General features: G+C 36.9%; 1 protein-coding gene across 1 annotated transcript in view; it reads left to right on the top strand.

Moving 5' to 3' along the window:
* The window catches only part of SMC6 (structural maintenance of chromosomes 6), a 113,308-nt gene that overhangs the window by 84,061 nt on the left and 13,874 nt on the right, over window positions 1-15,373 (top strand). Inside the window, exon 23 of the mRNA XM_007947490.1 lies at window positions 760-865. Coding sequence (XP_007945681.1) covers window positions 760-865 — 106 coding nt within the window. The remainder of the gene's footprint in view (window positions 1-759; window positions 866-15,373) is intronic.

Genomic DNA, 15,373 nt, shown 5'->3' with positions numbered 1-15,373 from the left:
GAAGGAAGGTTGGGCAATCTACTTCCATAGTGATACCGCCTTGGAAACCCAAGGAGGGGTTGCTGTGAGTCAGGTATGACTCGATGGCACATAACAACACAACAACATAGTGCAAGAGAAGGCTGAAAGCCTTTTCAGTAATTTAAAAGCTGCACAAGCAGCAAGTGAAGGTGATCATGATGAATAATTTATTTCTAGTAGGGGTTGGTTCAGTGGTTTTCAAAGTGAGGGTAATTTCTGTAACTTTAAAGCAGGGCTTCAAAGATGGCAGCTGACCGAGATGTTCTGAATGTGTATGACTCTCCACAGTCCTACCAGTAATCCAGTCTCAGGTATCAGGCTCCTAAAAGGGCTTACTATGCCTCCTCTGAGTCTCCCATTTTAGGGCTTCCACCTGTAATTTTTCCCATCTGGTTACTGTGTAGACTCATCCAAATTGTAAAAATTCCAATCTGTTCCTGTTTCACTTCCTTAGTTATGACAGAAGCTGTCCAAAGCCCTGCTTTAAAGCGAAGGTAAGATGTATATATCGTAAGTCAGATGTATATAACTCAGGGACTGCCTGTACAAATGAATGTAAAGAGCAGGAAGAAGACTAACCTAAAATTGCACCTATTAAATGGGCAACAAATGTCAACATTTTGGCATCTTTTTATCTTGTCTTGTTATATAAACTTATTTCTTCTTTGTCTTAGATTGTATTGAATATACAGTTCTGTATCATCATCTTTTTAATGTGCCAAATATTTTTTCTTCAAGGTGTTTGACTTTGCGATGCAAATTGTACTTTGACAACTTACTATCTCAGCGAGCTTATTGTGGAAAAATGAATTTTGACCACAAGAATGAAACCCTTAGTATATCAGTAAGTATTTTAACTTGTTGTATCTTAATTGTTGGGAAAATTAGCTGGTCCTTTTCTTTTGGTGAAATATAAGTAAGCTTTACCCATTGTCTCTGGGATACAAAAGAACTTACTTTTAAGTTAAGGGTAGTTCTTCCCAAAATTTTGAAATGTAAATCGATCTTACTGGCCAAAACTACTAGTTTAACTTTTTATTTTCTCCCCACATTATCAAATTACTTAATTATGATTGTATAATTAGGAATTTTCTTTTCAGTAACAACTGTTTACCTTTCTGCCCACCCTACTAGTTTCTTGTTTGAATTCATGCAGCATTTTAAATTATGTATGTCGTCATAGAAACTCCTTACTCTCTGTTCTCACTGTATGAAGCCAAGAATGAATGTCTCAAAGAGTATTCTACCCATGTCTTTGAACTATTAACTTCCATAGGCGTCCTTAGATCAGGCCTCTTTTTCAGTAAATAAAGCCATCACATTCAACTTTGTGAAGTCTTTGGCCATAGATTCTTTTATAGTTACATGCATTAAAAGAGGGGAGGGGAGCATATGGCATGAGAAATTGTATAGTCAGGAAATCAAGAACAGCTAGGCACTCTCAGTAATATGGAGCTCTGGTGGCGTAGTGTCTAAGGCAATTGACTGCTAACCAGAAGGCTGGCAGTTCAAACCCACCAGCCACTCCTCGGAAGGAAGGTTGAGCAATCTACTTCCGGAAAGATACTTAATTCTGTAGGGATACTGCCTCAAAAACCCAAGGAGGGGTCACTATGAGTTCGGTCCGACTCGACGGCAGATAACAACAACAGAAACCCAAGGAAGGGGTCACTATGAGTCGAATCTGACTTGATAGCAGTGGGTTTGGTTTTTGGTTTTGGCTTACTACTACAGTTGCTATACATTTTATTTTTTCATTTTAATGCTTAGAATAAATGTTAGTTGTTTTGATCCTCTGCATTTTAATTAAATTAGAAAGTTAGGTCTACTCTACCTTTGTTTTATATTTATACTAGTAAATCATTAGTAGCTCCTCTGTACTTACCTTTTTCTTTTTAAGAGACTGAAATCATTAAAGATGCAGATATGAAAAGACTGGAAGGAATTCTGTTTATATGTATTGTAGTATGTCATAACTAACTGTCCATGATTCTTACTGTAAACTGTGAAAAAGCCAGGTAAATTATAAGAAATACTGTTTTAAAATACATTGGAATGCTGTAGAAGTAAAAATGACTAGATGAACTGGTATTTCAAGGAATGGAGGAGGCAGTCCAAAGTAATCTGACAAATGCTGGATGTTTTCTTTCCTGGAGTCATTTGCCAGTTGTGAGCTTTTGGTGGTAGTGGGTAGTTGGCAAGAAAAGGAAAGAAGATAGAAAAAAGGGACCCTTCTTGGGTAGAATATTTTATTCTCTTGAATTATCATTTACAGGTGATAACAGTTATAAGAGATAATAGACTAGAATTTTAACCATGATTAATGTGTTAAGGAAAATGGAAAAGTTTTGGTAGAGAATTGAAGTCTGTAAGACGAATCCGTAACCCAGAACTTTTTGCTGTTGAGTCAATTCCAACTCGTAGTGGCCCTATAGGACAGAGTCCCGCAGGGTTTCCAAGGTTATAATCTTTATGGAAACAAATTGCTACATTTTTCTCCCACAGAGAGGCTGTTGCCTTCCAACTATAAACAAGAGAAGATAAAATTAGTGAATTCTAAGCAGATTAAAAGGAAATAAGTAAATTGAGCAGCATAAAAACAGAAAACAGTGAAACAAACATAAGAGATACAGGGGGGGCATAGTCAGAATGTATAACAAAAGGGTAACTAGTGATGGACCTACAAGGTAGAAGAGGAAAGGGTGAAGAGAATAATGGTTGAGAATTTTCAAAACTAAAATATATCAACCCAGATTCAGGAATCTTAGCAAACCCCAAATGAGATAAATACAATGAAAACCACACCAAGCACAAGGCTGTCCAATAGCTAAAACCCGAAAACAAAAAGCTAATCTTACAAGCACCCAAAGAAAAAAATATATATTACTTTCCAAGGAGCAGCGATAAAACTGAAAGCAGAGTTTTTAATAGAAATTGTTGAAGGTAAATGTACACTGCTAGACTTTAAAGTAAAAATGTGATTTTTTTTTAAAAAAAACCTATCTAGAATTCTGTAACTAGGAAAAAAATATCCTTAGAAAGATGAAGATGAAATTAGGATGTTTTTCACAAGCAGAAGGTGAAAAAGTCCTTGTATGTATTATACTTGGCCCATGAGAATACTAAAGGTTTTCAGGTGAAAGAAAAATGATCCCTGGTGAAAACACAGAACTGTGAGAGGGAACAGAGAATGCTGCAAAAGGTAAATATAAAATAGTTCAGCTGTCTAAAACAACAATAATAGTAGTATCTTGAGGGGCTATAAATGGTAAAAGTAAAATAGATGACGGTAGCACAGAGAGGAGATAAGAGTATATAGCAGTTAAACTATTGTAAAGTCTTTGCGTTGTTCAAAAATTGATACCAATGTTAATTTAGAGAGACTAGTGAAGATACGTATTTGCAATCTCTAGAGTAGCCACTGAAAGAATTCGAAAAGAATATATAACTGAAAAGCTAATAGAAACCAAATAAAAAGAATTGGAAAAAAAAAACTTGATTAATTAAATGAAGACAAATGGAAGAAATAAACATATAGGGACAAAAAGATAGACTGGGTAGAAAAAAATAAGAGCCAATTTTATACTGTTTACAAGAGACACTAAATGTTAACATAAGGACAGAAAGATTATGGAGGGGCTGGGAAATGAACCATGAATACAGCCAAAAGAAAGTTGACACAGCTGTATTAATAACAAACAATATAGACTTTAAGGCAAGAAGTATTATTAGAGATCAAAATTGTTATTTCATAGTGATGAAAGTTACTCCAGAAAAATTTTAATTTATATGTACCTGATAACATAGCCTTAAAGTATATGAAATTTAAGAAAACAAAAGGGCGAAGTAGAGAAATAAACAATTATAGTTGGAAATTTTAACAAACTTGCCAGTAATTGACGAAACAAACAGTAAAAATCGGTAACTTTATAGTATTAAGAGTATATGCTATTATGGAACTATCCAAAAGCGAAAATTGAAAAGACTAATAATAGCAAATGTTGGAATAGGACAGGATATAGGGCAACTGTAGCTCTCACTAATTGCTAGTGGAAGTGAAAGATGGTAAAAAGACTTTGGAATACTGTTCTGGAGATCCTAATAAAAATAAACATGTATTTTCTCTGCAACCCAGTATATTTACTCTTGGGAATATAATGAAAAGATACCTGTGCATTTATCCACAGAATGACTTGAACAAGAGTGTTCATAACAGCTTGTTTTTAAAGCTGAAAACAGTCCAGATGTCTATCAGAAGGAGAATGGATAAAAAATGTTTGGTGTATTTATACAACAATATATTATTCAACAATAAAAAGAAAGAAACTCCTCAACTACGTAATGAGGTGAATGAACCTCAAAACCTTGATAGGCAATAGAAGCCACATGATGAGTGTATACTGTATGGGTCCATTCATATGAACTTAAGAATAGGTAAAACTAACTTTTACAGATAAAAGTTAGAATGTAGTTACTTCTCAGGGCAGATTTTTTATAGGAGTGGGGTGCCAGAGATCTTCTAATGTAGTGAAAATGTTCTTTTTCTTGATCATAGTGGTGGTTATACAGATGTGTACCTACATGAAAATTCATTGAGCTATAGATTAAAGCTTTTTGCATTTTTTTATGTGAAATATACCTTAATATATATTACTTAGGAGCTCTGGTAGCATAGTGCCTAAGGCACTTGACTGCTAACCAAAAGGCTGGCGGTTCAAATCCTCCAGCCACTCCTTGGAAGGAAGGTCGGGCAATCTACTTCTGTAGTGATACTGCCTCGGCAATCCAAGAAGGGGTCACTATGAGTCAGGTCCGAGTCGACGGCACATGACAACAACAACAACATGTATTAAGAGGAGATTACATGACAACAACAACATGTATTACTTAAGAGGAGATTATTATGAACAATTCTATGCAAATATATTTCACAGTTGTTAGGTAAAATGGCATATTCCTTGAAAAACACAAGTTATAAAAATTATTACAAGTAGAAATAGAAATCCTGAAGTCCTATACTTATTAATGAAATTAGATCTATAATTTAAAATCTTCCCATAAAGAAAATTCTAGGCTTAAATGACGTAACTGATGGATTATTTCAAGCATTTAAGCAAAATAACACTAATTTTACACAAACTTTTCTGGAGAATGGAAGATTTTCTGCTCATTTGATGAAACTTTCCAGTTCATTTTATGAGATGAGCGTAACATTGATAAAATCAGAGGAAAGAAAATTTCCAGGTCATTTTTTCTTGTAAACCTAAGATCAGAAATCTGAAAGTTAGCAAATTGAATTCCACAGGCTCTGTCATGTTCAAGTGAGCTTTGTTTTTGTACTTAAAAAGTTTTGACTGCAGTAAATGTTTTTCACTACAATATGGAATAAACGAGGGGAAAACCAGATAGTCTCAACAGATATATTAAAAAAAATTGATAAAATTTAATACTCCTTTATGATTAAAACTTATACAAACTAAGAATATAAGGAAATCTTCTTAATTTGATAAAAAGATTACTGATGAAAACAGTTAACATAATTTTTTTCTTTAAATTTTTTATTTTGTTATGGAGAATATACAGCAAAACATACACCAGTTCAACATGTTCTGTATGTACAGTTTATTGATGTCAGTTAAACTCTTGAGTTGTGCAGCCATTCTCACAATCCTTTTCTGAGTTGTTCCTCCCTCATTAATACAAGCTCACTGCCTACTAAGGTGTTCCTTTCTAATCTTTTGAGTTGCTGTTGTCAATTTGATCCCATAGAGATATTCTTAAAAGAGCACAATGCTCAAGGCAGACCTTTTTATACTAATTAAGCTAAACTGTTGTTCAGTTTTAAGAAGACTTTAGGGGATGTGTTTGGTTTAAGGTTTAAGGGTGATCTCAGGGCAGTAGTTTCAGGGGTTCATCCATCTTCGATGCTCCAGAAAGTCCAGAGTCCATGAAAATTTGAAATTCTGTTCTGCATTTTCCTTCTCTGGATCAAGATTGTTCTATGGAATCTTTGATCAAAATGTTCAGTAATAGTAGCCAGGCACCATCCAGTTCTGCTCTCATGGCAAAGGAGGCAGTTGCTCATGAGGCAATTACATTCTATATCCTCCTCCTATTCCTGACTCTTCTTCCTGTTGTTCCAGTTGAATAGAGAGATTCCTTGGATGGCCATTTGTAAGCTTGTAAGACCTCAGGTTGTTGCATACAACAAACTAAGAAATAGAACAGAAGCACTAAACACTTTATTAGGCCTCTTAACTGGGATGGGAGCTCTGGTAGCATAGTGCCTAAGACACTTGACTGCTTACCAAAAGGCTGGCGGTTCAAACCCACCAGTCACTCCTTGGAAGGAAGATGGGGCAATCTACTTCCATAGTGATACTGCCTCGGAAACCCAAGGAGGAGTCACTATGAGTCGGGTCCAACTCAGTGGCACATAACAACAACTTAACTGGATATCCCACGAAACCATAACCCTAAGCCTCCAAACCAAGGACCCAAATCTCATGAGTTGTTTGGTTATACATAAGTAGCCTTAGCAACTACTCATGTGTGTGTGTTTGTGTGCACTGTTCTAAATATATCTATCACACAATTTAGTAAACAACATTCTTAGTGATACAATATTACCATTGTTGTCTTGAGAACAAGACAAAGATGTCTGCTATCATCACTTCTATTCAGCATTTTACTGGATGTCCTAGCCAAGTCAGTAAGTCAGGAAAAATTAAAGATTGGAAATGAAGAAGTAAAACTCATTTTTCACAGATGATGTAATTACCTTTGTAGAAAATCCAAAAGAATTTATAAATTCTTAGAATTCAGAAGTGAAATCAGCTGTTCCAACAAACAAAACAATTAGGAAATAAAATCAAAACATTATATCCAAGGAGCTCTGGTAGCGTAGTGCCTAAGGCACTTGACTGCTAACCAGGAGGCTGGCGGTTCAAACCCACCAGCTACTCCTTGGAAGGAAGCCTGGGCAATCTACTTCCATAGTGATACCTCCTTGGAAACTGAAGGAAGGGTCACTATGAGTGGGGTCCAACTTGACGGCATGAAACAACAACAGCCAAAAGCATATACACACAAAATGAAATTAAAATATCTGACCTTTACCCTGAAAACTACACAATAAATCTGGGAGAAATTTTTTTTTCTAATCCTGAATAAATGGAAGGATACACCATGTTCATAGACTGCAAGACTCAGTTCTTGCCAGATTGATCTTTGGACTTAGTATAGTCCTAATGAGAATCTCAGTGGGGGTTTTGTAGAATTTTGCAAGCTAATTCTAAAATGTATATAAAAATGCAAAGGATCCAGACTATCAAGTCTGTGTAAAGAACACTACTAGATATCCAAACTTAATCTAAGGCTATAGTTATTGAAAACAGTGTGACATTGATTGACACAGAATGAACAAATAGATCAATGAAACACAATAGAAAGGCCCAGAGATGTACATGTGTAAGTGATTACCTGATACCTCACAAAGAGAGGATAATCATTTTATAAATGGTTTTGGGTCACATTGGATATCCTTTTGGTTAAATAAAGAAGTATAAACAAACTTTGACCTCTACCTCACAATGAAAAGGTAATTTAGAGAATTCCACATGCAGAAGACTGTATCAGGGTCCATGCCTCACAATATACAAAAAAACAATTCAGAATAGATCAAAGACCTAATGTGAAAAATAAAATAATAAAATTCTTAGAAAAATAAAATGTAGGATATAGGTTGTGGGATCTAGTTTTAACAATAGGTTGTCAGATACTATGACAAAAGCATCAGCAGCAAAGGACAAAATAGATAAATGGGATCTCGTAAAAATGAAATACTTTAGTTCATTAAAGGACTTTATCTAAAAAAAAGGAAAGAGACAATCTACAGATTGGGAGAAAATTTTGGGGAACCGTTATGTCTGAAAACAGTCTAATACTATCTAAAACATATTTAAAAAAAACTACAACTTAGCAATGTAAAGACAACTCTATCAAAAAATGAACAGAGGACTTGAGCAGACATTTCAGCAAAGATGATACTCATTTGGTCAGCAAGCATGTGAAAAGGTGCTCAGCGTCATTGGCCATTGTCGTTGTTGTTGTTGTTATGTGCTATAGAGTCAGACCCGACTCATAACAACCCCTCCTTGGGTTTCTGAGGCAGTATCACTACGGAAGTAGATTGCCCAACCTTCCTTCCGAGGAGTGGCTGGTGGGTTTGAACAGCCAGCCTTCTTGTTAGCAGTCAAGTGCCTTAGGCCCTATGCTACCAGAGCTTCCCATTGGCCATTAGGGAGATGCAAATCAAAACCACAGTAAGATACCAAGTCAATCCTGCGCCTCCCAATAGACTGGCAGTAATCAATAAAATGGAAAATGACAGGTGTTGGCAAGGTTGTGGAGAAACTTGAATCCTCATCTGTTGCTGGTGGGAATGTAAAATGGTACAGCCTCTGTGGAGAACAGTTTAGTGGTTTCTCAAAAAGTGGAACGTAGAACTACCACATGACTTAGCAATCCCAATCCTAGGTATATGCGAGAAGAAGTGAATGCAGGGATGCAAGCAGATACTTTATACCAGTGTTCACTGTGCACAATAGCCAAAATTTGGAAACAGCTGACGTGTCCATCAACACATGAATTGGTAAGCAAAATGTCATGTACGTAAAATGGGATATCACTCAGCCATGAAAGGAAATGAAGTCTTGAGGCATGCCATAATATGGATGAACCTAGAAAACATGCTGTGCAAGATAAGACAGGCACAAAAGGATATAAGTGATCTCACTTATATGAAGTAAGGAAATATATAGAAATCAAAAACTTAGTAGTTACCAGGGTGGAAGAAAGGAGGAAAATGAAAATTTTTGTTTAGGGAGCACTGAGTATGTTAATGATGATAGAATAATTTGGGAAAAGGTTGTGATAAATATTCACAACATGAAAACTGTAATCATGCATAAGGAGATTTTTGAGTTGGCTATGGTTTTTTTGTGTATTCTCACCGCACACAAACACAAAACTAATTTAAAAATGTAACATAAATCTCAATGTAGAACAGTAAAGCTCCTGGAAGAAGAGAATATCTTCATGTTCTTTTATGAAGATTTTTTTAAACAGAATACAAAAGCACTGGGCAACTGTTAGGTGTTGAGTTATGTCTCCTAAAATATGTGTTGGATTCCTAACCACCATACCTGTGGATGTAATCCTATTTGGGAATAAGATTCTCTTTGTTATTTTAATGAAGCTATCAGTGTAGGGTGTTTCCTAAACCTAAACACTATGGAGAAGATTGATGCTATGTGAGGATGGCCAAGAACTGAGGGAGATCTAGAACTACTGACAGAGAAGAAATTGACATGGCCAAGACTATGATTTGGCCTTAAAGTCTCCAGAACTGTGGAAAAATAAATTTCTTTTTTTTAAAGTTGCCCATTTGTGATATTTGTTCCAGCAGACTAAGTAACTGAAACACCTAACCACAAGGAAAGATTGATAATAGCACTGAAAGAGTGATAAACATGTTACAGATTGAGGAAAAACATTTGCAATATGCATATCTAATAAAAACTCCTGTCTACACTATTTAAAGAACTAAGTATTACGGGAAAAACTGGCAGTGCATTTAAAAATGGTCAAAAGGCTTGAACAGTAACTTCCTAAATTTAAGATATCTAAATGGCAAATAAGCATATAAAAAATATTTAGAATCAGGGATCTTAAAAGCTTGAAGGTGGCTATCTAGATGTAAGGATGGGTCTCTCATCTAGAGCAAAGAAGAATGAAGAAAACCAAAGATGTATGGAAATAATAGTGCAAGGGACTGGTACACCATACAGTCCTCAGCCTGTATGACTATGAGACCAAACTAGATGGTGCCCGGCTACCACTGTCACTTGGAGGGGAATTTATGTAAGGAGATCTTGGATAGAGTGGGAAAATAATGTGAAATGAAACTCAAAATCTAAATTTTTAAAAAAAAGGGCTGGGGAGGACTAAGTTTGCTGATCTGGTAGAGCCTGGGGAAACCCCTGAGGCTATAGCCCCAAGTTGCCCTTCAGGAGTGGAATTGAACCCACTCATATGGCTTCCAGCCAAAGAAAAGACGGGCATATGAGCTGAACATTTACATTAGATAGATACACTCCTTGGAGAGATCAGTAATGGGAGAACAGACGGACTGCATGTGCCCAATGAGACAGCTTGGGGGGCAGGAGTACATGTGGAGAAAGGACACAGAGAAGAGGTAACTGTGGGGGAGGAAGTGCGAAGAGAGCTGTTGCATTGTGGGAAATTGCAGTCAATGTCATGAGACAGTGTATGTGAACTGCTATATGGAAAATGAATATGCACTGTAAACTTTCACCCAAGTCACAATAATTTTTTTAAAATCATTAATCGTTAAAGAAATGCAAATTATACCACATTAAGTTGCTATCAAGATCACTGTGTGGGGAAATGATTAGCACTTGTCTATTAACCTAAATAGGTTGGCAGTTGGAATCCACACAGTGACACGAGGAAGAAAGACTTGGCAAAAAGACTGATAATTTGCTTCTGTAAAGATTACAGCCAAAAAAAACTAAGGAACAGTTCTGCTCTGAACACATGGGGTCCCCATGAGCTGCAATCTACTATTAATAGAAACAACTCTGGTGTCCATCAGCAGATGAATGGATAAACAAAATGTAGTATATCTATACAATGAAGTATTATTCAGCTATAAAGAGAAATGAAATTTTGATACATGCTAGGCATGGATGAACCATGAAAATAATGCTAAGTGAAATAAGTCAGACATAAAAGAACAATACTGCATGAGCCCATTTACATGAAATAACTAGAATAGGTAAATGCATACTGTTATGAGTTTAATTTTGTCCCCCAAATATGTCTTTAGGTGCCATTAAGTCTATTCCAACTCATGGTGAACTGATATACAACACTACCCAATCCTGTGCCATCTGCACAATCATTGCTACACTTGAGCCCACTATTGAAGCCACTGTATCAGTCTATATTCATTTAGGCTCTTCCTTTTTTTCACTGACCATGGTTTCATTCTCCAAGGACTGATCTCTCCTGATAACATGGCTAAACAATGAGAGATGAAGTCTAGCTACCCTAGTTTGTAAGGGGTATCCCAACTGTACTTGTTCCAAGAGAGTTGATTGTTCTTCTGGCAGTTTATGGTATATTCAATATTCTTCACCAACACCATAATTCAAAGACATCAGTTATTTGATCTTCCTTCTCATTGTCCAGCTTCCACATGTATATGAGGCAGTTGAAAAACTATGGCTTGAGTTTGGTGCACCTTGGTCTTCAAAGTGACATCTTTGCTCTTTAACACTTTATAGAGGTCTTTTGCTGCAGACTTGCCTAATGCAGTAGTACATCTTTTGATTACCTGAATACTGTTTCCATGGACATTGATTGTGGATCCAAGTAAAATGAAACCCTTCACAGCTTCACCCTTCTCTATCATGATGTCACTTACTGGTCCAGTTGTGAGGATTTTTGTTTTCTTTATGGTAAAGTGTAATTCCAACTGAAGGCTGTAGTGTTTGATATTCATCAGTAAATTCTTCCGATCTTTGTCACTTTCAGCAAGGAAGGTTATGTCATCTGTATATCATAAATTGTTAATGAGTGTCCAATCTTGATGCCACATTCTTCATAGAATTCAGCTTCTTGGATTATTTGCTCAGCATACAGATTGGATAAGTATGGTGAAAGGATACAACCCTGACACACCACCTGATTTTAAATGATATAGTATCCCATTGTTGTGTTCAAACAACTATCTCTTGGTCTTTACACACGTTCCTCATGAGCACAATTAAGTGTTCTGAAATTCCCATTCTTCGCTTGGTGTCCATAATTTGTTATGATCCACACAGTCGAATGCTTATTGAGTAAAACACAGGTAAACATCTTTCTGGTATTTTCTGCTTTCAGTGAAGGTCTGACATCAGCAGTGATACCCCTGTTCCATGCCCCCTTCTAAATCTAATTTAATTTCCTGTCAATTCTCTATGTGCTGTTAGAATTGCTTTTGAATTATTTTCAACAAAAGTTTACTTGCATGTGATACTAGTGATATTGTTTAATAATTGCCACATTCTGTTGGATCACCTTTCTTTGTAAGGGGCACAAATAAGGATCTTTTCCAGTTGGTTGGCCAGATAGCTGTTTTCCAAGTTTCTTGGCATAGGCAGGTGAGCACCTCCAGCATTGCATCCATTTCTTAGAACGTATCAAGTGGTATTCTTTTTCCTCAGTGCGTCAGTGCAGCTTGGACTTCGTCCTTTAGTACCATCGGTTCTTGATCATATGCTAGCTCCCAAAACGGTTGAGGGTTGACTAGTTCTTTTTGGTACAGTGACTCTGTATTCTTTCCATCATCTTTTGATATTAACTGTATTGTTCAATATTTTACCCGCTGAAGCTTTCAGTATTGCAATTCAAGGCTTGATTTTTTTTTTTTTTTCTTCAGTTCAAGTGTGCTCTTCCCTTTTGGTTTTCTAATTCTAGGTCTTTGCACGTTTCATTTTAATACTTTGTCATCTAAAGCTGCCCTTCAGAATCTTGTGTTTTGCTCGTTTACTTTGTGTCAGCCACTCTACATTCAAGGGCAACTTTCAGAGTCTCTTCTAACATCTAATTTGGTCTCTATTTCCTTTCCTGTCTTTTTAATGACCTTTTACCTTCTTCATGTATGATGTCTTGCTGTCATCCCACAACTCGTTTGATCTTTGGTCATTGGTGTTCAAGTCTTCAGATCTGTTTGTGAGATAGTCTCTAAAGTCAGGCGGGATATACTCAATATTTTTATGGTATTTTGGCTCTCATAAACTTGTTTTGATTTTCTTTAGCTTCAGCTTGAACTTGTATATGATCAATTGATAATATATTCCACAGTCAGCCCCTGACATTGTTCTGATTGATGATATTGGGCATCTCCATAATAGTTTTCCACAGATGCAGTTGATATATTTCATATATATACTGTTTGGCAAGGTCCACATGTACACCTGACGTTTATGTTGTTGAAAAGCTAATTGTAATATATAAGTCATGTTGTCGTTGTTATGTGCCATCAAGTCGAACCCAACTCATAGCGACCCCTCCCTTGGGTTTCTGAGGCGGTATCACTATGGAAGTAGATTGCCCAACCTTCCTTCTGAGGAGTGGCTGGTGGGTTTGAACTGTAGCCTTCTGGTTAGCAGTCAAGTGCCTTAGGCACTACGCTACCAGAGCTCTGAAATAATTCATTGGTTTTGGAGAATTCTATCGTGTGATCTTCAGCGTCATTTCTGTCATCAAGGCCATATTTTCTTCCAACTCCTGGTCCTTCCTCTTTGTTTCCAGTGTTCCCATTCTAGGTATCAGTAATTTTCTGTGTATCTTGCCTACGTTTTTGGTCAGTTTCGTACTGCAGAAGTTGGTAGATAACTTCATCATCTCTGGCTTCAGGGATTGAATAATAGTCCTATTAACTGGTCGTCTTTATGTGCATATGGATAATATCCTTTCACTTGGACAGCATCGTACCTCAGGATCTTGAAATGTTCTTTTGATGATCAATGCAATACCGTATTTCTACAGTTTGTCATTTTGGCATAGTAGATCATATGATTATCTGATTCAAAATGGCCAATAGCAGTCAATTTCAGTCCACTAATACTTAAGATATTGATATTTATGCATTCCATTTTATTTTTTACAATTCACAATTTTCCTAGATTCATACATCATACAATTCCATGTTCCAATTATTAATGGATGTTTGCTGCTGTTTCTTCTCATTTTGAGTCATCATATCAGCAAACTGAGGTCCTGAAAACTTTACTGCATCCATGTCATTAATGTCACCTCTACTTTAAGGAGGCTACTCTTCCCCAGTCGTATTGAATGCTCTCTTACCAGAGGGACTCATTTTCTGACACTATCAGAAAGTGTTCCACTCCTATTCATAAGGTTTTCAGCAGCCAGTTTTTTTCAGAAGTAGACCACTCGACCTTGTTTGTCTTAATCTGGAAGCTCTGTTCAAACTCTTTACCATAAATGGCACTGCTGGTATTTGAAATCCCAGTAGCATAGCTTCCAGCAATACAGCAACATGCAAGCTACCACAGCACAACAATGTGCAAGAGGAGTGATGGTCCCCTAAAAAAAGTGTTATAAATCCTAACCTCTGAACCTGTGGTTATAATCCCATTGGGGAATGCTTTGTATTTGTTACGTTAATGAGACGGAATCTGTGTAGGGTGTCCATATCTTTTGAGATGTAAAAAAGACTAAACAAGCAAGCCAGAAAGCTTGAAGATAGATGCCAAGCCACATGGAGATCTCCAGGGAACTAGGAAACAGAAGCTGAAGAGACAAGGACTTTCCCTCAGAGGCAACAGTGTGAGAAAGCCTTCCCCAGAGTGAGCTCCTTGAATTCTGACTTATAGCATCCCAAACTGTGAGCAAATAAATTTGTTTGGTAAAGCCCTCCGCTTGTGGTATTTCTGTTACAGCCTTACTTAGATAACAAAGACAGAATTTTATACTGGGGTGGGTGTGAGGTTAACAAATACCTAAAATGTTGAAGTACTTTTGGAATCAGGTAAAAGTAGAGCTTTGGGAAACTTTAGTATGCTTCACAGTAATAGCCTTGAAGGGAGTAGTGTGGGATTATGGACATGGCTGTCAAAGATGATTCTGATGAGGGTTCAGTTGAGAGCTTTGATGAAATCTGTTATGAACAGAATGTGCTAGAAGTTGGGACATTAAATGTGCATTAAATATGAGGCTTTCAAAGAAGGTGATGAGGGGAACCAACAGAGAAGGTGAAGAGAGAGGTGGGCTGAGCTGTGGACTTTTGCCAGTCCGGAGGGTGCCGCCATTTTGCAGGTTTAAAAAGCAGCTTGAGTATTTTGGATATTTAAAGAGACAGCCCTCTCCCAGATTCCTTGGGCTTAAGAACACGTTCTGCTTTCCAGCAACCCCAAGGACACTCGGGACCTGCAAGACTGAAAAGGTACGACATTGCTCTTGTTACTCTTATACCCCACACCCACTTGGTGAACGGAGGTGTGGCTACCCCCCACTCCCACCTACCTTCTGGGCCTACAGGAACTCCATCACAGTCTGTGTGCTCAGACGGAGCCTGGGTGCCCTGCCCTGTCCTCTACCAATTTTTTTTTTCCTCTTTTTTTTAATTTTTTCTTTTTCACTTTCTTTTTTCTGATGATTAGTTTGCTTGTATTTGCCTGTTTTAAAGCAACTAATATTATTAATACTTTTTTCTTTTTTTTTATTATTCTTAATCTTCCCCTACCAGGTCCTA

This window comes from Orycteropus afer, unplaced genomic scaffold, assembly GCF_000298275.1.
Source record: "Orycteropus afer afer isolate SDZICR_OR568_19922 unplaced genomic scaffold, OryAfe1.0 scaffold00187, whole genome shotgun sequence".
Lineage (NCBI taxonomy): Eukaryota > Metazoa > Chordata > Mammalia > Tubulidentata > Orycteropodidae > Orycteropus > Orycteropus afer.
Note: the sequence above shows the minus strand (reverse complement) of the source record. Positions and strands in the feature narration are given on the sequence as shown.